Raw genomic sequence first — 26,103 nt, forward strand, 5'->3', positions numbered from 1 at the left:
CAGCATACACCGTCAGTGGAGTGTGCCCCCTGGACAAACAGACAGTGGCAAGGCAAGTGTAAGCGATGTTACACACATTTTATCTGCTGCGCCTTGTGTTGACGTCTGAACAAACACAAGGGTGGCGCTATCGTCCACAGCTTTAATTGATATTACAGACCTACTTGTGCGTTATGGAGCCCTGGTACTTACAGTGTCTGAGAGAATTTTATTACTTCAAATTGAGAAAACAGTTTTAGTCAATTTTAGACATATATATATTTTCAAAATGTTTATATTAAACTCCCAAAGTTAAAAATCAAACGTATTAAGTAAAAAGTATCCAACAAAATTACCCTTTAAAATATAGACCACTACTATAAGAACTATTTCTTTCATATCGGTTCTGTAATTCGATAAATTCAAATATCTAAAAAATATATACAATTTGATTATTGTACACACTAATTAGGTTAAGTACTTATACAAATGTGACCTTCTATTTCCTATGTCTTCAAAGAGTAATAGAGAAAATATAAAAGACGACTCTTGATTAAAAAAAAAACATCAACAATTTACTAATTGTTCGCACTGAAAGAAAAAGAAACGTAAATAAACATTCCGTAAAGCCTTAAATATCCGTTATATTTAGTTATGTTCAAATAATGTTCGGATGTTCGAATTTCAATTTGTTGTTTGTTTAATAACCTCATTCGGTCTTTGGATAACTAACTTTTGGATAAATAATTTATCTATACTCTAGTCTTATTATTATCTGTAGTCAGGATCTTATCCAATATCTAAATATTACAATTCAGAAATTCTTTATTAAAATTCTTTTCCATTATAGATAACTGGCTCTGAAAATTCCTTAGTTTGCGTCAATCTTAAAAAAAAAACAACTGCCATATCAACGTTAAACGAGTATAATCATAACACTAACCCCACCTATCACTTACTAATGACTTGTAAAAGATCTGTGTTTACTCATGCTACTGCACGCCCAGCAATATTTGACGAAGTTTAATGCCTCAAAAAGCAGTGACAAACCAAACACAGATGTGACATGAGCAAACAGCCACGGGTCGTCGTCACGGCTCGCCGTATCCAATCCTAAATGCGGTCAATAAATACCCATTGTTGGTTTTTAAATAATAAAACTATCGCTTTGGCCCTACTCTAGAGTACAATCTTTAAACGATTCGGAAAAAAATTTCATATACAGTTTGTTTTTTGAGGTTGGCAAACTTGGGCACATCAATTAAAAAAGTAATAAATTCGCACAAAATGGCGTTTAGATTTTCTTGGTGATAATAACGTTGATTTAAATCCGTTTTAATCTCAATTACATTAACACAAATTGATATTATAGATAAAGCAGTTATGTCTAAAACAAATCAAGTTTTTAATTACATTTATTGTTATGACCTCCAATGTGTAATTTCTTTAAAATATCATCAGATTAATTAAAATTTAACATTATTCATGACAAATGATGACTTTAAAATTGTCTTTACAGTAAGGAAGAAATAAAAAGTTGATTTAGAATCATATTACGAGGTTTAAGAACTAAATTAATTTTATGTTCCTGATTCTGATTACGAACTCAGAGTTCTTGGAATTTTAAATGACAATTTTCCGAACCCTGCAGCTGATTTATAAAAAAATACGATTTACAAGTGCTTGTTAACAAATGTATTTGAATAAAGATGATTTTGATTTGATTTTTCAATAAAAAATATTAGAAAACGATGAGACGTAGCAACTGGGTATGAAAATAACTAGATGTCCCTCTTGCAACATCCGCGGACCATATTAAGGCCGCCAACGTATACGCCCGTAGTGTATACTACTACACCATTAAGGCGTGTACAAAGAGATATAAATAGTAATAACGTTGATATCACAAAAGTTAAATGAACGACATATAAACGGGGCCAGGCAAGTCAATGGTGACAACTGGGCGCCGCGCCGCGTGCCGCGCGCCGACACATTGCAAGCGGCTCTTCACTGGCTTGTTAGTGGCAATAATTCTGCTCACGCTGAATACCTATGCTGTGTGGACAATAACCGCGCAAATATAAGGACTCGACAGTTGGCCACACAAAAACAACCACCTCGAGCGTTATTGGGGAATTGTCCTTCGAGTCAACAACGCCCAAGTAATCCCCTTTGCCGATATAAGGCATGAATTGATACAAATTGTGTAATAAACACGGACATGTGGCCGCTCATGCATACATATCGCTGCGAATAGCACACAAAAGGCAAAGGAATCTTAATTGAAGCAAATTATACGGAAAACTGTTGGAAGAAATGATCGAAAACTCAATCGGACGAGCTCGGATGCTATGAATCGAGTTTATGGCTGTGAAATTGTATTAAGAACTTCGTATTATGTTAGACGAGGAACTGAACTCGCATAGGGCAATGTTAGTCGTAAATCGACGCACTGTGCAAACATGTGCACGAGCACAGTGGCACCATATGTCACGGGCTCCGGGACAAAAACGAAAATTTACCCATTTTCGAGGCGAAGTTTGTTTTGTGCCCGGATGTCGTTGGATATGTTTGTGCACCTTATCTAAGCGGGTTTAAAACTCGAGGAGTGCATGAATGGCGCTTATCAGTGCCATGTTGCAGGTAAAGCTGACATCTTAGTTTATGGCGTTACGTCGCTGTCGTGCTACTGTTTTTAAATTCTATTTTAATAAGCCTGATTTATGTCGTTGAACCTGGTGGCATTGTGTTTAACATTCCTGCATTACGTTATAATGGTGCTTATGTTATAATTGGACACATTAATCTTATACACTAATAGGTAATTTGAAAGTAGAGTAATTTTACAACTATTTTTATGGCGTGTAATTTTTTTATTACGGCGTCCTCAACAGAGCGGCGATGGGCGAGCTTTAATCTAATTTGATTTCTGTAACAAAGTCAAACACTGTGCTCGCTGCCCCCGCTTGCCCGGCAATTCGTAATGCCTTAGATTTTATTTGTTAAAAATCGGTTAAGTATCCGTGTCGAACGGCGGCGGTGGGTGGCCGCCATCTTATTTTTATTATTTCACTTTTTGTCCGAGCTAGCCGCGGGAGGCGCACGGTGCGATTCAGCTTTTTATGAGTGACATTTTATATGTTTTTTTTTTTTAAATCTTATTCCCTTATTTTGTTATTCCGAGAAATATTTCTCGTTTACCTGTGGTTAATTTTAGACAGCTCTTTAACTAATCAAATCGTAAATTATTTGGTCGCTCGAGAAGTGAACTATAAAATGTTCACAATTTTATAGAGTATTAAACTGATCCTAAGTATTTTATTTATGTTTTGGGAGGACGGTGGACGTAATAAAAACTTGGTATACTTACTAATGAGTCTACCTCTGGGTCTGCTATGTAATAAGGTTTTTCTTGGCGTATCTGTAAACAGAGAAACAAAGGGATATTAAATACAAATAAATGCAAACAGTATTTATTATAAACAATTAGTTCACAGTATTGTGAATATTATAATGTAAGCAGGCACTTTACTCGTGGTAGATTAATGACGAGCGTAACCGGGTCGTAATGCCTGTACGTGGTTAATAAAATGCTCGTTCGGTTGGCTGCGCGCGCGCACACGTCAAAGAATAGTTCAGACAGACCCGTTATATGCCTATGGCATTCTTTTTATAACATTATTACAACAAAATCGCAACAACAATTTAAAATATTTGTGTATTTTGTTTATAATTATTTCGTTGGAATCACGCTGAAACATTCGTTCTTTAAATTGTCATGTTATACATAATGAATGCTAATAATTTTTCTCACCTCCAAGTGTCAACAGTGATTAAGGCTAATGACCCCAATTTACTTGGGCGGGTTCTTTAATCAATATTACGTAGTCGAATATTCAAAACATGACATGTGAAGAGGAAATATTTGAAAATGGAATCGAGTTTATACGAAACCAGTCCAATTAGCATACAGCCGAAATAGTCAAAGAGTAAAAACATATACTGCCTTAATAGGCAACGTAGTTTCCACTGACATGATTAAATTAATAACAGTCTGTATGTTATTAATCTATGCGCTTACTTAAGAAACACTTTTTTCGACATTTAACTGAACCTGACCGGAAATGTGATACTATCATGCATGCCCGCTGTCAGGATTTTTTTTTTTCGTAACACACTATCGACACTAGGCACAGGCACGGTGCTCATTAAGCCTATTTTTAATTATGACGTGTTCTCTTTTAGAAATTTGTTAATTACAAAATTATCTTATAAGTAAATCGGTACGAGTAATGTAATAAGTAGTGTGTCCCAATTAGATGCCAGTGTGCTCGCTGGGTAAATATTTAATGGAATTTATCTCCGCTTGCATTCTAAGGCTACGATCTCACTGCGCGATTAGAGCGATTTAGAAGCGAAACATTTTTATTAGATGTATAATATTTATAAATATGCAATTTTTTTTTTATATCTGTGTTTTTATTTATTAATTATATTAATTCGTGTTTCTACCGTGAAGCAGTTATGTTTGCATGGTTGTGTTTCGGTTTGAAGGGATATGGCAGTGAATTTACAGGGTACAGAGGAATAATACCTGAATCCTCAGGAATGGCAATGCATGGGGGGTATCGTGAACGGAACAGTATACTCTGTTATGTCCATGGTACTGCTCAAATCTATAGGCGACGGTTACCACTTTCCATCTGGTGGGCCGTTAGCTTGTTTGCCATTCTAAATTACAAGAAAAAAAAAAGTTAATTTTTAAGCACAAAACAGCGAAAAGAATTTTAATGACATTCCGTACGTAAAGAGGCCATATCTTAGATAAACACACGAACTTTTTTTTCAGGCATTATTCGAGCAAAGACGTGATAAGTTTTTTTTTTAAAACAATATATTTACACAGAGCGGTGTACATACAAATTGACACAAATTACACGTGTATGCAATGCACAATATTTTGTAATTGTAAATTACAATAAAACTGTTACTGTAAATTACAAAACGGCGTCGCACACCGTGTGCTAAGTGGCAAACGGATTAAATTAACGAAAAAAAACCTCATGTGCTGAACAATCCGCCATTCGAGTCGGCGGCCGTATAAACAATGACCCGATTTACATAAAACTTCACTAAAGGTACAGACACACGGAGCGGTTTTTAAACGCGCCCGCCGCGGTTGCTGTCTTGCGTAGATACTCTCCGTCTCTCTCTCACACACTTACTTGCTCACTCACATACACACACACACACACTCCTAGATCTACTATCACAGTCTTATTTATACTAATATTATCAAGAAAAAAGAACTGATTCTTTGTAACGGATAAACTTAAAAACTAAACTTATTTTAAGAATAACCGCACCCGCTGCGGCTAAAAAACGCTCCGTTAGCGTTTTTTAGCCGCAGCGGGTGCGGTTAAAAAACGCTCCGTGAGTTTGTAAACTTTTTACTTGGCCAGCACTGAACATTATATTCTGGTGTTTGGACTTGACCAATTGGTATTTTTTTCAGTCACTCAGATTGACAAACAGTCTGATGGACTGTCCACCTAACGGTCACAGACATGACCACTATATGGACATCACAGTATATACTGTGACACCTATCTGTTGCATATGTTAAACAATTCCTTTATAAATTCACAGCTAAGGCGAAATAACTCTTGCGTAAGAGATTGCACATTGCATTTGTTACACAGAGCGGGGGATGCACTATAAAAATTATAGGCAAAACCATAAACAAGCCTCTATGTATTTTAGCGGGAAACAGCAGATGATACCAATTAGACAATTGTCGACTTTATGCCTTCGCAATAAGAGTTTAGTTACTCGCCACGATTCATATGAAGTTGATTTATTGCTGAACCATAAATATGTTTTAAGACGTATTGATTATGAACAATAATTGTTGTCTTCGACATATAATTATAATAATTTTTATATTTTATCTCATCGGAAATCTCCAGAAACATTTTTTTTTTTGTATTTATTTGAGATCTTAATGAGGTAAGATTTAAATATTTATGTGTTAGGTATTAAAACCATTATTTACACAACCGTGTCTTTATATAGCGAGAAGAGGGGGGGGGGGGGGATAATACAATTAGCAATACACCCTGTCAGGTCGACCTCCACGTGGTCCTCCCTAGAAATTATCGTGCTGATTTCCAGATGTACTCGTCACGATGGTCTAACTGACCTGCCTTTTTATCCTCACCTATCATCCGTCACTGGTGCCCCGCCAGCGCAGGCGGGATTACCGTTCCATTTTCACCCATTAAAAAAAATCTAGGTTTTTTTATACAAGTTAGAATGGCAAACAAGCTGACTGCCCACCTGATGGAAAGTGGTAACCGTCGCCTATAAACATGAGCAGTACCATGGACATAACGGAGTATACTGTTTCGCCCATGATACCCCCCATGCGTTGTTATTCCTGAGGACTCAGGTGTTATTCCTCTGTACCCAGTAAATTCACTAACTAACTAACGTAACGTAACTAAAAGAAACATTTATCCCTTCATTACAAAGCCACCCCTTTCTTTCCCATGGGTGTCGTAAGAGGCGACCAAGATAGGGCGAGGAATGGGCAACAGCGTCCTTCTTAAAAAATCTCCAAAGCTTAACTACGGTTGCCAATCCATCTGCCAAGCGTGGTAACTACTGGCAAAACCCTCCAAGGGGAGGCTGATGTTCAGTGATGGACAATTAAAGGCTCATATATTGATTATCATAGAAATTATACATAGAAAAAACATCCAAACTATTAGAAACAAACACACAAATGTTTGTATTGTTCAGAAATCGAAGCCACGACCATCAGAAGATTCCAAATTTAAATAGCTTAGAGACATCATACAGAGCTCGTTTCACCTCCCATAAATGCATGGTACCTATATCTACAAGCGAACGCCATAAATAAAGTGGTTTCATTGCAACATTTACTGTTTACACGCTGTTTTACTATCAATCAGAAATACCTCTCGAACCCCCCTCTGGGGACGACGGGGAGCTAATAAATATCAATAATACCATTACGAGAGTCCATTCTTTCATTACACTTTAGTTAATTTACTTTTTTTTTTGGTGTTTTTTAAAGCGATTTCAAAATGGAGACCGTTTTCTATTCTAGTCGAGAGATGGGCAGTAGAGTCGCTCCAAAAACTAAGCCAAAATTTAATTGCACACACCCAAAAAATACAATTGATTTTGACGTCCATTTTGTGTCGTTTAAAAGTCGAAATAAAATAATGGAAAAGATTAATTAAATAGAGATGCAAATTAATTTTCCATCCTTTTTTTACCTAACCACGTGTGGGTCGCGTACTTAATATAATATCGTAATAATCAAGTCTACAATCCACAATTACACACCAGTTACATATCCGAGTTGGAACAAGATGGATTCCCCAAAATTGCCCCCCGACGAACGGGCTGACCAATCCTAATGTGTCCGAGCGTGGAATACGGCATACGCATACATGTGAACACGTAAATAAAGCCCCTCCCCCACCCTCGGGCGAGGAAGTCCCTCATTTAGGGGGGCAGCGACCCGTGAAGCCCCCCACTTTTCGACAGCACCAATTAAATGCTAATAAGCCATGCGATCGGCCGATATCGTGTCTTGAAGTAACAATTTTTGTATCACACGGAGATTTAAAATGCACTATAGATATATCTAATGGGTGCTTTAGGAGCGCAGACATTATTGTAATAGATGTCGCAACTGGATTTATTTTGTAAAATAAGGCTTAATTCGTTGAAATATTTCCTTTGTACTCGCTGTATCCCGCGGCGTTGCCCAAAGAATCAGTATAAATTTCCTATATGCTAAGTTAGTTAACTTAACCCTTCTTTGCATGATTTTTTTTTATTGGTAAAATGAATCAAGGTTATGTAATTTATGTTCAAAATTAAAAGAAAAATTGTTAAAAAAATAAATTTGACAGCTATGTTTTTTTTCTGCAATTGACATTAAAAAGGTATCCAGAAACGATCAACTTAAAGTGAACTTGTTCTTTTATATAATTTTTGGGCACTCAATGTTATGATGGAAATTTCCACCATTATGCAAAGAAGGGTTAACCGTGTCTCAAATTTCACTGAAATCCATTCACTGAACTCAACCTAATCGTTCTGTCGGTGAACGGTCTTATCGTAACCATGGATAACCACCTCAGACAGTTGGTACTCCGAGGCGGCTCACTCCCGGGAAGGATGCAGAAAGCGGTGCTCTTAGATACTGCCCGCATTCTACGCCGGTTTCTCTCCCTGGGACCCTGAACCTAACTGTGCTTCTGCCGAGGGTTAATTTGCCATCTCCCTTACATAAGAGAATTTTGTTTAAAAAAAATTATAAGTTTTAAAGGCTGAGAAGTTTACAAGATAATAATATATTATTATAGAAAAAAAATATGGCCGTACGGTTCCGGCATAGAATAAGCCACCCTTCCTCTCACATAAGGGTAGTAAGAGGCAAATAAGGGAAGGAGGAGAAAGGGCAGCAGCGTCCCTCTTAAAACATCTCTAAAGCCTAACTGCGGTTACCAAGCCGCCTGTCAAATGTGGAAACTACTTGAAAAACCCTCCAAAGGGGTTATGTTCAGCAGTGGACAGTTAAAGGCTGATATGATGATGAATGAAAAACATTATAATCCTTCTACCTAAAGGTTATACCAGAGGGAGACTTTGTACAAAAGTCGATTGCTTGGGTACCTCTGTCCCATTCGTTTTTCTACCGTGAAGCAGTTGTGTTTACATGGCTGTGTTTCGCTTTGAAGGGTGGGATATGGCGTGAATTTATAGGGTACAGAGGAATAACACCTGAGTTCTCAGGAATGGCAACGCATGGGGGGTATCATGGGCGAAACAGTATACTCTGTTATATCCGTGGTACTGCTCATGTCTCTAGGCGACGGTTACCACTTTCCATCAGGTGGGCCGTCAGCTTGTTTACCATTCTAAGTTGTATAAAAAAAAAGGTAGTTTGCAAAAAATTGCTTAACAATAAGTCCGCCTTTTGTACTACACTGTACTTAAAGAAAAGTCTTCAACAAGTCATGTTATATTGGTGCAATAAAGTACTAAATAAATAAATAAATATTATGCAAATTCTATTAATATCATAATAAATAACGACAGCGTGAGATACGTGACGCTAGTGAGTAAACAATGCGAGTTTACAAGAAATCTGTGCGTTGGATAAATACGAGACAATTTTATCTCGTGTTTAAGTAAGATTTCTAGTGAAGTTGGATTAAGTGCAGACGTCATTATGCGCAAGAACTATTGCAGTGTTGTAGTGTGTTGTTTGTTGTTGTATAAATTTATATTTATAAAGATAGAGTTCCAATTTTAAATTCTGCATTTATTCTATATCTATTTATTGTGAAGTTATGCTATCTTGCACAATTATGACATTTTGTTTTAATAAATTATAATGGAATGGTAGCCCCGAACTAATCGTGAACGCTGGTAGAGCATGAGTGAAGAATAAAAAGGCAGGTCAGTTAGCCCATCGTGATGAATACGCCAGGATTTCAGCACGATGGTTTCCAGGGGGACCACGTGGATGTCGACCTGTCAGGGTATATTGCTAGCAATGGAACTGGTAGTCCACATTGCTAACAATCCCTTTGCTTTACAATGAATTGATTAATATATTTCAAATATTATTATTTGTATATTCAGTATATGCAGGTGGCTCAGGACCGTTCTTTATGGCAGTGCATAGGGAGACCTTTACCCAGCAGTGATATAGATATTTTTTCCTAAAATATGGTCATAGTTAATAAGAAATATAAGTAAACTTTTTTTTCTTCGCGTCTAAGACATGATGTTTGTACACAGTGTGTCCTTTATACATTAATAGGTCACAATACCTCAATGTTTTAAATAAAGATTTTCGAATCAAAATACTCGTAAGTACGTTTGCTTCACCACTGTCAATTTGATTCAAAAGTATTACACAAAAAAGTTTCTATATCCGTTCATTTTGTAAAAATAAACAATCCGTACAGAATAACTTTTGACTCGTCCCAAAAATCTTTGTTGCAACGACAATCGCCGTTTTCTCTATTCATAACGTTTACCTGAGCTTTTATTGTTCCCCCATTGTGCACTTTCAGGCGAAATAGTGCATTGTTTGTATAATTGAATAAATGCCTTCATGTAAGCCCTTTTGTGACAGTCAACGGGAGTAAGACTCGCGTGGAGCCATAACTACAGTTGTATAATACTATAGTGGTCGAGATTGTTACCTTAATTTTGTACAAAATGTACAAAATGTAAATAAGTGTGATGAAGCAAGAGTTACTTAATATTTTGTGTCACACGCAAAAACGTACACGAATTTTTGAGTAACAAATACAGGTTACAATTTAACTTCAAGCGCCTCAGGTTTTAAAAGAATTGCTACGTGACAGTAAATTTTATAAACCCTTGTATAAATTATCGGTAAATATTGGTCGGAAAATTATAATGTGATTTGAACTTGTAACACATACATACATACACAATGTGCCATACGGCATTAAGCTCGCCACTTGTACAAAGTTTTATTGTTCAATAAAGAATAAATAAATAAATACTGTGCAGTGAATTTAGTGTAAAAATTATTTATTTCTAAATATTTTAGTAAAACTCAAAAGGTTTAGTTTCCAGAACCGATAAAAACTTTTCCAAAAAAAGGACCCTATTGTAAATCATTTACTTTTACTTCTTCTGCTACCATTATAACAATTTAAAAAATATTTTAATTTTTTGACTACATTTCTTTCAAATTCACCACTGTGCTAGTGCATAACAAACTCAGGTTGTGTGGTGACTTGTATTACTCGCTACCTGAATCCTAAAAAAACTACGGAACTCATCATTAATTCGTAAGGTTCGATCGAGCGATGGAAAGAAGGAGCTGTTTTAAACCAATGAATATCAAACTCTATTAAGAACAAATTAAAGTGCATAATGATGTAACATATTAAACGACGGTTATTACCACAAGTGGCGGACAAACGATGGCATCAAAATCGCTACAAAACGTGGTACCCTGTAATTTGTAATAAAAAATCTATTTATAAGATAAAATAAAGCACCGAGACGCTACCTAAGATGCCGGCCGATCGATCTCGGCGGACTTTTAATAAATCAACATGTCTCGAGCGATTTTGACACTTGTCACAGAGAAACATATGATTTAAAGTCGCGCATGCCACGCCACAGTTTTTAATGGTAAATTATTCTATAATACAGAGGTCGAGTTTAGTAATTTGGTTAAGTCGCCTCCTATTTAATAACTTTTTATACGATCGACCACGGGCAGGTGAATTTTTTAGTCTTTTTTTTTAACTAAAATATGCGCCTGATCGCCGCTACTGAAGTAGTTCAAAATTAAAATTATAGTGTATTAACATGGTGTGTTGTAACGAAAATTTTTATTTATAGTATGCGCGTGCGCAACGGGGACGTATCGCAAGCGCATCACGTGTGCGTTGGCAACGGCGACAACATGTCGCGCGATTGTTTCTGCGACAGCGATCGCGTTTAATCACTACATATTCGGAAAACGACGTGCGAATATGTTTTATTTGCCTCATTTTACTGCTAATCGTAAAGGCGCGTAATGAACGTGTCTTTATGGTACACTTGTAAACGTCAAATATCAGTCATTTCTCCTCGAGTCGTACAAAAAATGCCATAAATATTCTTAACAAAATGGTGCCTACTGAATATCGCAGTCATAAACGAAGGTCTATAAAATGAGGTTTGGTTGTTTAACTTTTGTTTGAGCTCTATGCGGGAATTAAAAGAACTCTAGTCGTGGGACGGATCTTTTGTTTGCGTAGCCTTCGTGTCGACCCTATCATAAATATGTAAATTATCGAATTTTATTCATAACTAACAAGAACTTATGCAAGTTTGTTTTTTTTATTCTAAAAATTATACAGCGTGCCACTTATTAACGTTTGTCCTGGTCTAGTCGATGTTGTACAGTTAAATGTCTATATTGGGCCAGTCGAACAAAACATCGCTTAAAATCTAAGCTAAAAATGTCTAAACGACGCTTCGGATTTAGCTTGTGAGGCGTCATCCCTATTAGACGGAGATAGCTTACAGCGCGAAAGAAAGAGATGCACATAATGAAAGGAGCGTTTTTCGTGCATTTTTTGCCCCGGAATCCGTGCCTTTAAAATTTTATTTTAATACAAGAAAAGTATTCAAAAGATACGAGGGCAGGTAGAAGACTCGGCCCGGGGTATTTGCTTAGTTTCTTTTTTTATCTCACAAAGAATTCAAGTTGATTTATAGCCGTGCTGTGTGACGATTTGTGACCTGTAATTTCTGATGTGATTTTTGTCACTAGAGGACTGGATGCATGATTTATTAATTTACGAAGCCCCCGCCTCCGACGTCCGGTTTTGACAGTTGTCCGGTAACGTACAATTTGCTGCTTTAACCGTATAATACTCTAATAACATATTATTTGTTTAGTTGAGACGTTAAGTGATAAAACATAGTCATTTTATCATCGATCAGCTGGCGCGTTTGCGACTTATGGCAGTTTATAAATACACAGCCATAAAATGTTTTATAACAATACAATAACAGATATTTTCGTTTTAGATAGAATGGATAACTTTAGAATCACTGGTTATGGGAAATGAGTAATAAAAACAGTAATAATATTGCCATTTTTTACAAATACGGTGTAAAATTACAAAGTTAGTAATACATATATTAATAAATACATTTCGAAGTACCCGTATGTCTGGCAATAGGTACAAACTCAGATGGGACTGATGTTCGTTCAACGCAGATTTTCAGTTTGCACCTAATTTAAATTAATTTAAGATAATTGAAATATTCAACAAATTGTTAAAACGTCTACGCATTTTAAAAGAATGACAATCTAAAATTTTTCTGCGCGCGCAACTTCGCATCGCCCTGTCCATCACTGTATATTTTGTACTATTTCAAATGTGGTGCGGTTTGTTACACAGGTATACGTCAGAGAAAGAGTAGCAATTGTCTATCATTATTACTACGTCGTCTACTTATACAAATCGTCATTACCTTTCTTTTGTAAAAAAGGTCGGTAATCAGACACAATGAATCCTTACAAATATTATAAATGAAAATTATAAACAAACAAACATTGTTTTGCCTTAGTTCCAGTGCCTTACTGACTCAACCAATCGTTGTGAAATTTGGTGCACACTTACTATACGAAATAGGTTATTTTTTTATCTCGGTCAGTGAAGACGAAAAGTTAGCTATTAATATTTTAATCAAGTGTTTATTTTCAAAATGATTTTATACATTTTTTAAACTAGTTCTTTATTTTTATATTAATTTATTACAACTTTTTTGTCCAGAATTCACATCAACCGGCCCACTGTGTACATGGCAAGTGTAAGCGCTGGGTAAATGCAATAGTTGCCTACTTAACCGTTCCTCAGGGGGCCATTTGTACCCGGAAGGTCAGTTTTTCGGGCATTAACGCGATGTGAGGGCTGCGAGGGAATTAGAGGAGGCAATAAAGGTGTTGCATAATGACTCACACCGGAGCAGTCGGCTAAATGGTGTATGCGTCGTTAGAACTATTATTTGGATTGTAAATCTGTGTTGATTGGACATTTTGGTACTTTAACATTCGTTTATACTGGAAATCGAGTTTGACCATTTTTGATATTTGTTTACCAATAGTCTTTACACGTGACTTGGATATGTTTGGGGGGAAAGGATTGTTAGTATTGCAGACTACTAGACCCATTGCTAGCAATATATTCTGTCAGATGGACCTCCACGCGGTCCCCCTGGAAAACATCGTGCTGAATTTCAAGTGTATGAATACACTAACACGACGGGCTAACTGACCTGTCTTTTCATCCTCGCCTATCATCTCTCACTGGTGCCCCGCCAGCGTATACCGTTAGCGCGGACGAGGTTACCTTTACATTATCATCGATTAAAAATACCATGATGATTATTTGAACTGTTCTAACGCCGAGATATAACAAACAAAAAACAGTTCTCAGTTAGTTCAACAAAGAATTGAACCTGGATCTATCCACCACTACACTCATGAGACTGTATAGCTTTTATGGACATTTTAAAGACAGACCGTTCTAAAGTCCATTTACTTAACCGCACGATATGAAGCAATGTTTATTCTACACAAGATATAGATTCTAGGTTCAACAAACAAACATGCAAGTCGTATTAATGGTAGCTACTATGGGTGTGAAACATGGACAATGACGCAGAAGGAAAGAAAGATGCTTGAGGCATTCGAAATGTAGACATGGAGGAGAATGGAAAGGATAAGCTGAACGGAAAAAGTAACGAACGAGAAAGAGTTGAAAAGAGTGAACGAGAAGAGAACATTAATTAAAATAATAGAGAATAGAAGAGGCAAAATGCTGGGCCACATTATAAGACATGACGATTTTTTAAAGAGCATAGTAGAAGGAAAAATAGAGGGCAAAAGAGGAAGTGGAAGACCGAGGAATAACTACATGGGACAGATAAAAGAAACACTAGGTGTCATGTCGTATAGGGAGATCAAGGATATGGCCTAGGATAGAGCTGGCTGGAAGAAGATGCATGAATTAGTTGCACCGACAAGAGGAAACTCTTAAATGAAAAGAGACTTATATATATTCAGATTCACTAACGGTCGAGGGATGGGCAGTACCGTTTCTCTTAAAACATCATCAAAGGTTAACTGCAGTTGCCAACCCGTCTACCAAGAGTGGCAACTACTGGTACAACCAGTTATGGGGGAAGCTTATGTTCAGCAGTGGACAGTTAATGGCTAATATAATTTTTTTATACAACTTAGAATGACAAACAAGCTGATGGCCCACCTGATGGAAAGTGGTAACCGTCGCCTATAGACATGAGCAGTACCATGGATATAACAGAGTATGGCATGCCTTTCCTGAGGACTCCGGTGTTATTTCTCTGTACCCTGTAAATTCACTGTCATATCCCACCCTTCAAACCGAAACACAGCCATGCAAACACAACTGCTTCTCGGTAGAAACACGAATGGGACAGAGGTGCCCAAGCAATCGGCTTTTGTACAAAGTCTCCCTCTAAAATGACTATCACAAATTTCGTATTGATAAAAAGAAAAATAATAAAAAGCTACCCAGCTACAATCACAGTATTCTTGAACAAACCAGTCCCTACTAGAAGCACCCGTTCACGAGTATGACGGATGAGCCAGCCATCGTTGTGTTCAACCATATCATAGGACGCAACGATTGGGCCCACCACGCCGCTACCAATCTAGACTTTTTTTACAACACAGGGAGCAAACGAGAATGCGGCTCACCTGATGGTAAGTGACTACCGCCGCCCATGATCACCCACAACACCAACGGCACTGCAGGTGTGCTGTCGGCCTTTTAAAGGGAATTATGCTCTTTTCTTGAAAGTTATGTTGTCGTATCAGTTCAAACTATCCTTTTAATATAGTAACTGTCTGTCCTTCTCCGTTCTATATACTATATGTGTGCCAAATATTGACCAATTGGGAAAAATCACTAATTTATAAACAAACAAACAAATTAATAAAGGCAATCAACCGGCCAGTTGGAACTGTGTCACATTCGGTACATTACACGCGTGTATTATCGTCAATTGAAATGTCAAATAAATGTTGGTATGACAAGGTACTATTTACGACGTCACTGCCAACTATAAAGTGTGACAAAATACGATTGTGTGTTTACATAGAAATAGATAATGTACAGTCAACCGCATATACGTATAGGTATGCAAAAACAGGTCTTTTTACTTAAGTTCTTCCTTTTATAAATTACTAACTATTTCTCGCGGTTTTACCCGCGGGAATTAGTACACAAAGTTTACCATGTGCTATAAGACATAACCTACCCGTGTACCAAATTTCATTCAAATCTGTTTAGTACTTTATGCGATAACAAAATCTTAGCTCATTCATTCATTCTTACATATTGTCAAATTTCTAACATTAATAGAACTAGCTGTAATTTATGGAATAAAAAGCAGATATAAATCTAAGTTATGATCTATCTGTTTGACAAATTTCAATCAAAAACGTTCAAGCTATGATGTCATACACGTGATTATGGAAAAAATATTCAAACACTTTTACAAAGATTCGCGTTTAATATTGTATACAGATCTAGAATATTAGTTTATGTATTATTTTCATTAGTTTATGTATAATTTATTATGTATTACTAAACATCTTTCGAATACCTTTTCATATGTACTTCTCAAAAATTTAGTGATAGGTTTTTTTTTATGCAACTTAGAATGGCAAACAAGCTGACGACCCACCTGATGGAAAGTGGTAACCGTCGCCTATAGACATGAGCAGTACTATGGACATAACAGAGTATACTGTTTCGCCCATGATACCCCCCATGCGTTGCCATCCCTGAGGACTCAGGTGTTATTCCTCTGTACCCAGTAAATTCACGTCATATCCCAACCTTCAAAGCGAAACACAGCCATGCAAACACAACTGCTTCAAGGTTGAAACACGAATGGGACAGAGGTACACCTATATTTTGTACTGATACCCTATCTAACGTAAGCTTGATTTCCATACACTTTCATACATTAAAAAACACCATGTACATTAAAGAAAGTATATTATAACATGATAAACATAACTTCATAACAAACGTTTGGAATTTATGGTAATACAGCACCAATATTTAATGGATTCATAGCTAGAATTGGATAGTCTAACATAATTGTAACACGGAACACCGTTTACACAGTTGGTTAATGTAATGCGGTGGTATACTCACTTACTATATTATTTCTTTATATCACATCTCCCCTTTTAAGGAGAGGAGATGGCAACTAATCCCCGACAGTAGCACAGTCGGCCGAGGTTTAGGGCCCCAGGGAGAGAAACCGGCGTACAATGCGGGCAGTATCTAAGAGCACCGCTTTCTGCATCTTTCCCGGGAGTGAGCCGCCTCGGAAGCCCAACCGTCTGAGATGTTCCAGACTTTTTTTTTATACAACTTAGAATGGCAAACAAGCTGACAGCCCACCTGATGGAAAGTGGTAACCGTCGCCTATAGACATGAACAGTACCATGGACATAACAGAGTATACTGTTTCGCCCATGATACCCCCCATACGTTGCCATTCCCGAGGACTCTGTACTCTCTGGACTTTGTAGCCCCCTGACGTCTTAACCAATCACTATGAAATTTGGTAAACACATACTATATAGCATGAAGAAAGATATAGGCTACTATCAATCACGGTCAATTAACATATTCCGGTAATACGGGTCGACCTCCACGCGGTTCTCCCTGGAAACCATAGTGGTTAATTTTTTCTCAATTGGTCACTATGGACCAACTGATTTGCCTTCATCCTCACCTATTACCCTTTACTGGTGCCCCGCCAGCGTTTACTGATAACGCAAGCGGGGTTAACATTCCATCTTCACCCATTAAAAAAAAATCCCGGTGATACACGAAGTCGCACGTAAAAGTATTTACGAATATATATAATATATAGTACCTAACAATATTTATACATATTTTAGTAGTAAATGCACCGCCTACTTAATTTTCTGCCTGCCTCATGGTTGACTGGTAGAGAACGCCATTAGATATTAAGGCCGCCATATTTACACTTGGTTATATTATATAATTGCAGTTGTTTTATTTAATTGTTTTATATAGTAATATTTTATGTATTTATTTATGTATGTTTTTATTGTATGTATATATTTATTTATTTAATATTTTATGTGTATGTTTATATTATATGAATTTATCAAATATTGCTTTATTTTTTTTTCTCTATTCAAAAATGCAACGCCTACGTATTTCTCTGTTTGTCCAATGGTTGACTGGTAGAGTATACCGTCCGGTGTTAAGTCCGCCAAATGTACATACAATTTTACTGTGCATTAAAGTTTAAATAAATAAAAGCTTATTTTAAATAAATGCATATCTAGCTCCTTAATTTCGCGGCTGACTGTACTTTGTTACACCTTCAATAGTGATATTTCTATCATTGCAATTTATATGCTAAGTATTACGAGACTGCCCGAGGGCATAACAATACAATTTACACCTTAACGTCCACATTTAAGGTCCATATCAGATAGTGCATTGATAGTGCTTAATTTTTATATACTGGATGGCCTAGCTCGAGGCAAGTACAGATAAAGTGTTTTAGATAACTAACCCGTTTAGATTAAGTTGGTTAAATAATGACTAGATTTTACTACGACTATGTGTTCGTTTTCTTAATAATAAATACTAAATGGTAATACCCTGGAAACCATCGTAAACAATTCTTGTTGAATTCTACACGATGGGCAAACTGACCAGCTTCATCCTCACCTATCATCCTTCACTGGTGCCACGCCAGCGTATATCGATAACGCAGACAGTTTTACCGTTCTATTATTATTCAATAAAAAAAAAAACTTGTATTCCCTATCCAGGATGTTAATAATATTAGTGCTAATATTCTCAATGGTATATTACCATAAATAATAAATGTACATTTAATCGACGACTATTATTTAAAAGGCTAATACCATAGAGTAGACCACAGATAACTCCTTCATTTAAAAAACGCGGCAAACGTATAAAACAAGCTCAACGCTATGAATTTAAATGGAGGTATTAATTTTTTTTCGAACGCATTGTGGAACCATCCGCGATCCGTTCTACGCAACGCCCTCGGTATTAAAGACAGATGTATATAAAAAAAAAAAAAACTATTTTACTTTACACGTGATTTACGTGAAACGGAACGTTCGCAAAAAATCAAGTATGTTTGATGGATGTGCGATTACTAAATACACTCATTTCAGAATTCCTTTGTAACGCGCAAAGCACTGTTAGAGAGCTGTGTGTCTATTTGTCTGTCACACTTTGTTTATTTTATATATACAAACTATTGACTTTTTGTCCGCCTGTCTGTGCAAATAGTTCAGTGCTTATTTTATTGGGACTTTTATATCATTTTATTCCAAATATCGTGTCGAGGTTTTCCCAGAAGAGTACAGCATTTGATTCTTTAAAAATGGAATAAAGAGGTTCCTTCAAAGTCGGCAGCGCGCGCGTAATACCCCTGGTATTGCAGGCGTTCATACGCTACGGCAACAACTTACCATTAGGTGGGCATTATACCTGTTTGCCAACTCAGTGGTATAAAAAAATATTGTTTATATTTTAAAATACTCAAAATTGGAGTTTCTGGTTACGCTGTATTCTGTTATATACAAAATGATAGGCAATATTTCTTTTTCTGAACCTATTTTAACGTTTATTTTTATCATGGTTGAAGTTTAATTGAGGACTCAGGTGTTATTCCTCTGTACCTTGCCATATCCCACCCTTAATACCGAAACACAACCATACAAACACAACGGCAGAAACACGAATAGGACAGAGGTGCCCAAGCAAAACGACTTTTGTACAAAGTCTCCCTCTGGATTAATTAAATTACTAAAAATGCACTACTATTTGTAATTATTGTACAGAATGTAAAATTTTAATATTTAAAAAAAATTAATTGTTTACATTTTTTGTTCTGGCAATATTATTTTTTTTTTATATAAAGAATATTTTTTTCTTAACGGCAACATTGTATTGTAACCTTCCCAACCATCAGGCCACGTGGACAAAATGTGTTATCCTTTATCAATTTAAGAAGTGTTGCTTCAATGAATTATGATAAACAATGCTTAGCAATAAGACCGCGTTTTGTACTACACTATACTTATTGAAAATTGTTCAACAAATCCTGTTATGTTGGTGCAATAAAGTATTAAATAAATAAATAAATTTAATATTATATGAACCTTTTCAATAACAATTATATTTAAAACAAAACGACATTTAAAAATTCCATTTAGCAAACTATAATTAGAAAATATCTTACGGCTCTTACGCCAATATCTATATGACGTAAGTGACAGCGAAAACAATATGGCCGTGACGTGAGCGCGGCAAAAACATTTGACATCACAAACTATGGAAGAAGATTATTTTTATAACACCTCAACTTATATATCACTGGAATTACAACAACAAATCCAATACAGACAGTATATTAACCCTTGCAACTATTTCTCAGAACAGACAAATAAACGCGCGGCCATGTTTATAAAACCTCAAGTGCACTCACACACGCTCCATTTAAAAATAAACAAGCCAAAAAGTGTTTTTCGACATAAAAAAAAAAAGAACATATTTTAAACAAGGCAGAACTCCAGCTACACAAATATGGGGTTACCCTTGTTTCGGATGGGCCACAATGCATGCGAACATAATGGAATAATAGTTCAGCGTTCGAGAATCAACCCTGTGCCCGCTGACGTGATCACGCGCGTGTGTTTGAACAAAAATAAACGCTTCTAGTGCGCGGCGCATTATGAATATGTAAGCGTATTCGGCACCCTTATTTAGTGCTTTGGGGTTCTTCGTGATTTGGGGTTTTTATATATTATTATTAAAGTAAAAAGTATCGAGAACCATTTTTGGATATTTTTTTTTTAAAATAGATAATATCTGTCTAAATTTACTGTAAATTATTCATATTTTGTTTAATTAATAATACTAAAATAAAAGACACATATAAATAAAAAGTCTCTTCAGAGATTTTATATATGTGTCTGTGTGTGTGTGCGTGCCTGCGTGCGTGCAAACGTGTGTGCGAAGGTGCGTGCGTGTGTGCGTGAGTGCTTGCGTGCGTGTGTGTGTGAGAGAGAGAGAGAGTGAGCGCGTGCGTGTACGTATGTATTTTTTACTAAAAACACAATATGTAGTTAAAAAAAAATATAAACTTTAACGCAATGCATAGTAACTATTAAAGAACCCTTGTCAACAGGCATGCGCCTCGCCCTTGGCCGTTTGCTATTTTAATTTCCAAACGGCTCCCCTCCCGAGTCCCGGGGGGTCAGAAATTAAAGTGTAATGGTGCAATGTTTAATAACTTATCTGCGGGTTCTGATGTGTTTTGGCTTTTGTTAATGTAATTTTTAAAGTTAACTCTCTATGGGACGAGCGATCGATAAGGATTTTGTGCGCGACAATGGTTAATGGCTTTGAAAGCAGATTGGCGGGAAAATGGCTTTGCCATATTAAAAAAATATTATTATTATTCAGTATTTTATATTATGTTTAGTGTTGTGTTGACATTTATTTATTTATTCTTTATTTCACACAAAGATTATTTGAAATATGTGCTTTATTCATGATTTATAATTTATGTATGCAGTTGTTTATTAGAAATACCTATATTAATCATTGCAAATATAGTGGTGGGTAATATATACTTGTAATTAATTTTTATTTTGTATTTTATTCATCTTTTTTTTTTGTTTTTTCATATTTTTTTTTTTTGTAAACTCCTATATTTGTTGCTTCGTGTACAGCGCCTTGTATCTATATTGTTGCTACTTGTGAAAACCTATTAGTGGCTTATTTTGTGATCCTAAACTCTATTGTTTTGCTCTAATGTAGCCTTGGTTTTCCTATGAATAAATAAATATATATTTTAGTTACAATATCCATATACTAGTCCAATAATGAATATATATATATATATATATATATATATATATATATATATATATATATAAATGTTTTTAATTTTTTTTAATAAGAATTCTAATTAATAATTGGACATAACTACAAGTATCACTACATTTGAATAATAATAATAATAATAAAAACAAAATGTATTTTCAATAAATTTGTAGTTGTCATTTTGTTTCAAACGACAAAATGTAATTATACTAAGCATTACGTCCGCCTTTTGTACCATTTTTTCTTTTTTGACAATAAAGTTACTTAAATAAATAAATATTTCCAAAAAAAAACTTTATCTATAGTTAACATATAAAACCTTTAAATATATTTAGTGCCCATTCAGTGTTTACACTATACGTACATCATACGTCTTTACCCCAAAAAGGCGGCAAAGTAATACGAACTAATTAGAGAACAGTACTTTCCACTTTCGTCAGCCCCTAATCATTGACACATTGAAACAATCACAATGCCCCTGGGGTATGAGCGACCGAAGGGTTACGCATTACTGGGTAATCTTGATTGATCTGCTACAAATAACTCGGGTTTCGCCGCGTGACGAATTGACCCCTGTGTGTTTTTCTTTGTTGGTGCTTATGTGCGGCGGTGGAGGGTTGATTGCACTTTTCGTGTACACACCAAACATGTTGATTTGAATTTGGAACTTTAAATTTTTTCGCAACACCATTTCCGGACGGCGGTTTATAAAGACATTTTGTTTCATTGTCATATTTTGTGCAAAGGAATGAAGTTATTATGCCAATTTTTTTCCTTACTTATTTTCCTTATTATAAATGTAAAAATTTGTTTCTTGTTACGTCATAGCGTTTTATAGCTACTTAACTAATCACTATGAAATTTAGTGCAGATGTATTATATGGAGAAGTTTGTAGGCTACTTTCTACCCCTGGTCAGTAACCATATCCTGGTCACGCGTACAAAGCCGCAGGTAAAAGCTAGTAAAGTATATTTTCCAAAGGAGACATAATCGTTTATGCAAAACTGGACTGTAACAACAAATTATGTGATGAGGCATTTCTTCCCCAATATGACAAAGGTACAATACAACTAATCCCTAATTACAGAGGTTGGCAACAATTTCCTTTATATATCTTTTATTTTATTTCACTGGTCACATTGGATATTCGATATTCACGAGTGTAATAGACATGAAATGGCTAGTACATATCAAATAAATTACACAGTATAACAATGCAGGGAAATAATTAGTACTTAGACAGGAATGGAGCTATCACTCCGTATCGGGGGGCTGGGCAAATTAGACTAAGTCTAGAAATTATAGAGCCGGTAAATGGTAGTGTTTGATCGCAAGGAATTATTGAATTATTATTGTATTACTGTGCTAGGGTTGGCAACCCCTGACATGAAGACTTTATTATTTAATTAAGACAGTATGTTTCATAGTTTCTTTTAGAACACAATATGTGCGTTCACATAATTAGATATATGTGTATATATATATATATATATATATATATATATATATATATATATATATATATATATATATATATATATAATTTTAGATTTACCGTGTGGGGTATGGGCCACCCCTTTCCTTTCCCGTGGGTGTCGTAAAAGGCGACTAAGAGAACTTAATGTCCCTCCTCTAACATCGCAAAAACTAAACTGCAGTTGCTAACCCGCCTGCCAAACGTGGCGACTAACGGCAAATCCTTTTATATTTTATACATACTCCAATTTATAATAACCGAGAGGCCTTTTTTTATTTTTTTTATGCAACTTAGAATGGCAAACAAGCTGACGGCCGACCCGATGGAAAGTGGTAACCGTCGCCTATAGACATGAGCAGTACCATGGACATAACAGAGTATACTGTTTCGCCCGTGATACCCCCCATGTGTTGACATTTCTCGTCTACCTAAGTCCTCAACTTAGGTGTTATTCTTCTGTAAACTGCCATAGGGAACGGCCCCGTTCCTTCTCAACAAACAAGACTCTTTATAATTCAAATTTAAATTAAATAACCAAATATTACAAGTCTATTTATTAATTTTAGTAATAATAAAAAAAAAATCAAAGACAGATGTCTGTTAATCTCCTTGCAGTGTTCGTTGCATCTTTTAAGATGAACGCAGTAAGTCGATATTAATAAAAAATATTGTTTTGTCGGTCCGTTCGCATTCACATGCCGGATTATAATGTTTGCTTTATTTCTATTCATGATTGGGATTAATATTTTTTATTTGTAACTAAGAGGGTATTAATATAACCGTTCGCTAAGATTCTAAATAGTTTTTTTAAAAATGGAACAGGATTCCATCTTTGTTGCTCTCACTCGTGCGTTATATAGCAACGCGCCCCGGCTTCGCACGGCTAGCTAAATATATGTCTTATTTTTTTTCTAACTCAGTGTCATATTACACAGTACATGCCCGTAAAACTAGCAGTCGGCATATTTTTTCCAATTTGATAACGATTATCACACTTTAATTAATTTACACAAAAACTTATTTATTTATCTAACTTTTTATTGCACCATAAATAAAAATATACAATGACAAGTGAATAATTCAAGTGAAATACAGTAACATAAATACAGATTGAAATATACACATTCCATCAGGTGGGCCGTCAGCTTGTTTGCCATTCTATGTTACATAAAAAAACCCATGGGGATTTCGATAATCCGTTTCTAATAATCTCCTATATTAATATGTGTGATGTATATACCCAAGTGGCGACCTCGTACGGGTAATCGCAGTGTAGTTCGACTCTCCACTGTATGGAGTGACGACCTGAAATGCGTTGCATGGAGTCAATGGATGCAGGTGGCTCAGGACCGTTCTTTATGGCAGTCTGTGGGGAAGGCTTATGTCCAGCAGTGGACGGGTATTGGCTGAAATGATAATGATTGAGCCCATATAAAAATTTTGGTTCCATCCCCAGCAGTTTTGGTTAAACATAAATTTTTCATTCACTTATATTTGTTAATAATTATAAAGGATATCATTCTGTCCATCTGTAGGTATTCCAAAAATAGGTATACCCGAAAAACCTACACGCATCCAACCTACCCTATGTTTGTAGGTAAAACACCCTCTAATCCACGTCAGCTGCTTCTGACTGGCCACCCCCTCCCTCCGCCCTTTCGACCCCAACCTACCCTTATTTACACCGGATTCCAACTCGACCCCCAAACTCCTACGAGACATCCGTCGCGAGAGCTCAAACTATACTGGTCAGTACACAATAAAGGCCAATATATCGTGACCTGTCGAAGTATGAAGTAGATATGGTTTTTTTACCGTCTGTTAGGGGGTGGCGGGTCAAGATACAGTGGACGTCGGTGCAGGGGCGCTAGCCCTGCTGTCAAATACATAATGAGAGTTTTTTTTTACTTAGACTTTATACGTATACGTTAAACGATCGATGGGTGGCGGTTTTAATGGTTTTAAGCGAATTCTCGTATCAAGGTAGCAGTTTCATTCTTTAATTAATACCCTTGATTTATTATTTTCAATCGACTTCAGAAAGAAGGTGACTCTTAATTCGATTCTATTTTCCGTCAGTCAAAAAAAGGTGAAAAAAGAATTTTCCAGATCGGTTTACGATCTGGAAAATTCTTTTTTCATCTTTTTTTATACAACTTAGAATAGCAAACAAGCTGATGGCCCACCTGATGGAAAGTGGTAACCGTCGCCTATAGACATGAGCAGTACCATGGACATAACAGTGTATACTGTTTCGCCCATGATACCCCCCATGCGTTGCCATTCCTGAGGACTCAGGTGTTATTCCTCTGTACCCAGTAAATTCACGCCATATCCGACCCTTCAAACCGAAATACAGTCATGCAAACACAACTGCTTCACGGTTGAAACACGAATGGGACAGAGGTACCCAAGCAATCGACTTTTGTACAAAGTCTCCCTCTGGTGAAAAGGATATACTTATAGATTGATCCCACAGAATTTTTATCAAAATTAATTCAGTAGTTTAAGTTTTAAATCAAAAAACCTGATTTTGTCACAACTGAAGTCTCCTTTTGAAGTTAGTTAATAATATTTCGCTAATAGAAAGGTGCACGACACCTGAATAGTATCTTGTTATGCGTCGGAGTATAGACAAAGTTGGGAGAAAATACTAGTAAGTTTAAAACAAAACCAAAAATTGTGTTTATTCAATTGATTAAAAAAAATCTTATTTTTTTTATGTTAAAATTATATTTTAAAAACGAAACACCATTTTAAGATCCCAACTCTAACAATTAAAGATTGTGTCCCACAAAAAAAAACACTTCAGTTGTGATAAACCCAGTTATTTTGATCAAAAAACTAAACTACTGTACCGATTTTGATACAATTTCTACGGGACCAATCTAAGAGTATATCCTTTCATATAAAAAAAGAATTTTCCAAATCAGTCTACAACTAACGGAGTTATGAGGTAACAAACTTATAAAAAAAAAACACTCGAATTGGGAATCACCTTTTTAAACTCAGTTAAAAATAGTCTTTCATTTACAATACAAATTATAACATGCTTCATCTACGAT

At 35.9% G+C, this 26,103-nt stretch overlaps 1 protein-coding gene across 1 annotated transcript in view; it reads right to left on the reverse strand.

Annotated features, from left to right (window-relative positions):
• Nucleotides 1–26,103, reverse strand: part of LOC113519897 (homeobox protein homothorax) — a 409,098-nt gene that overhangs the window by 332,979 nt on the left and 50,016 nt on the right. The window contains exon 4 of the mRNA XM_052900545.1: nt 3,350–3,400. Within this exon, the coding sequence (XP_052756505.1) occupies nt 3,350–3,400 (51 nt within the window). The remainder of the gene's footprint in view (nt 1–3,349; nt 3,401–26,103) is intronic.

The sequence above is a fragment of the Galleria mellonella genome, unplaced genomic scaffold (genome assembly GCF_026898425.1).
Source record: "Galleria mellonella isolate WM207_F2 unplaced genomic scaffold, CSIRO_AGI_GalMel_v1 utg65, whole genome shotgun sequence".
Taxonomy (NCBI): Eukaryota; Metazoa; Arthropoda; class Insecta; order Lepidoptera; family Pyralidae; genus Galleria; species Galleria mellonella.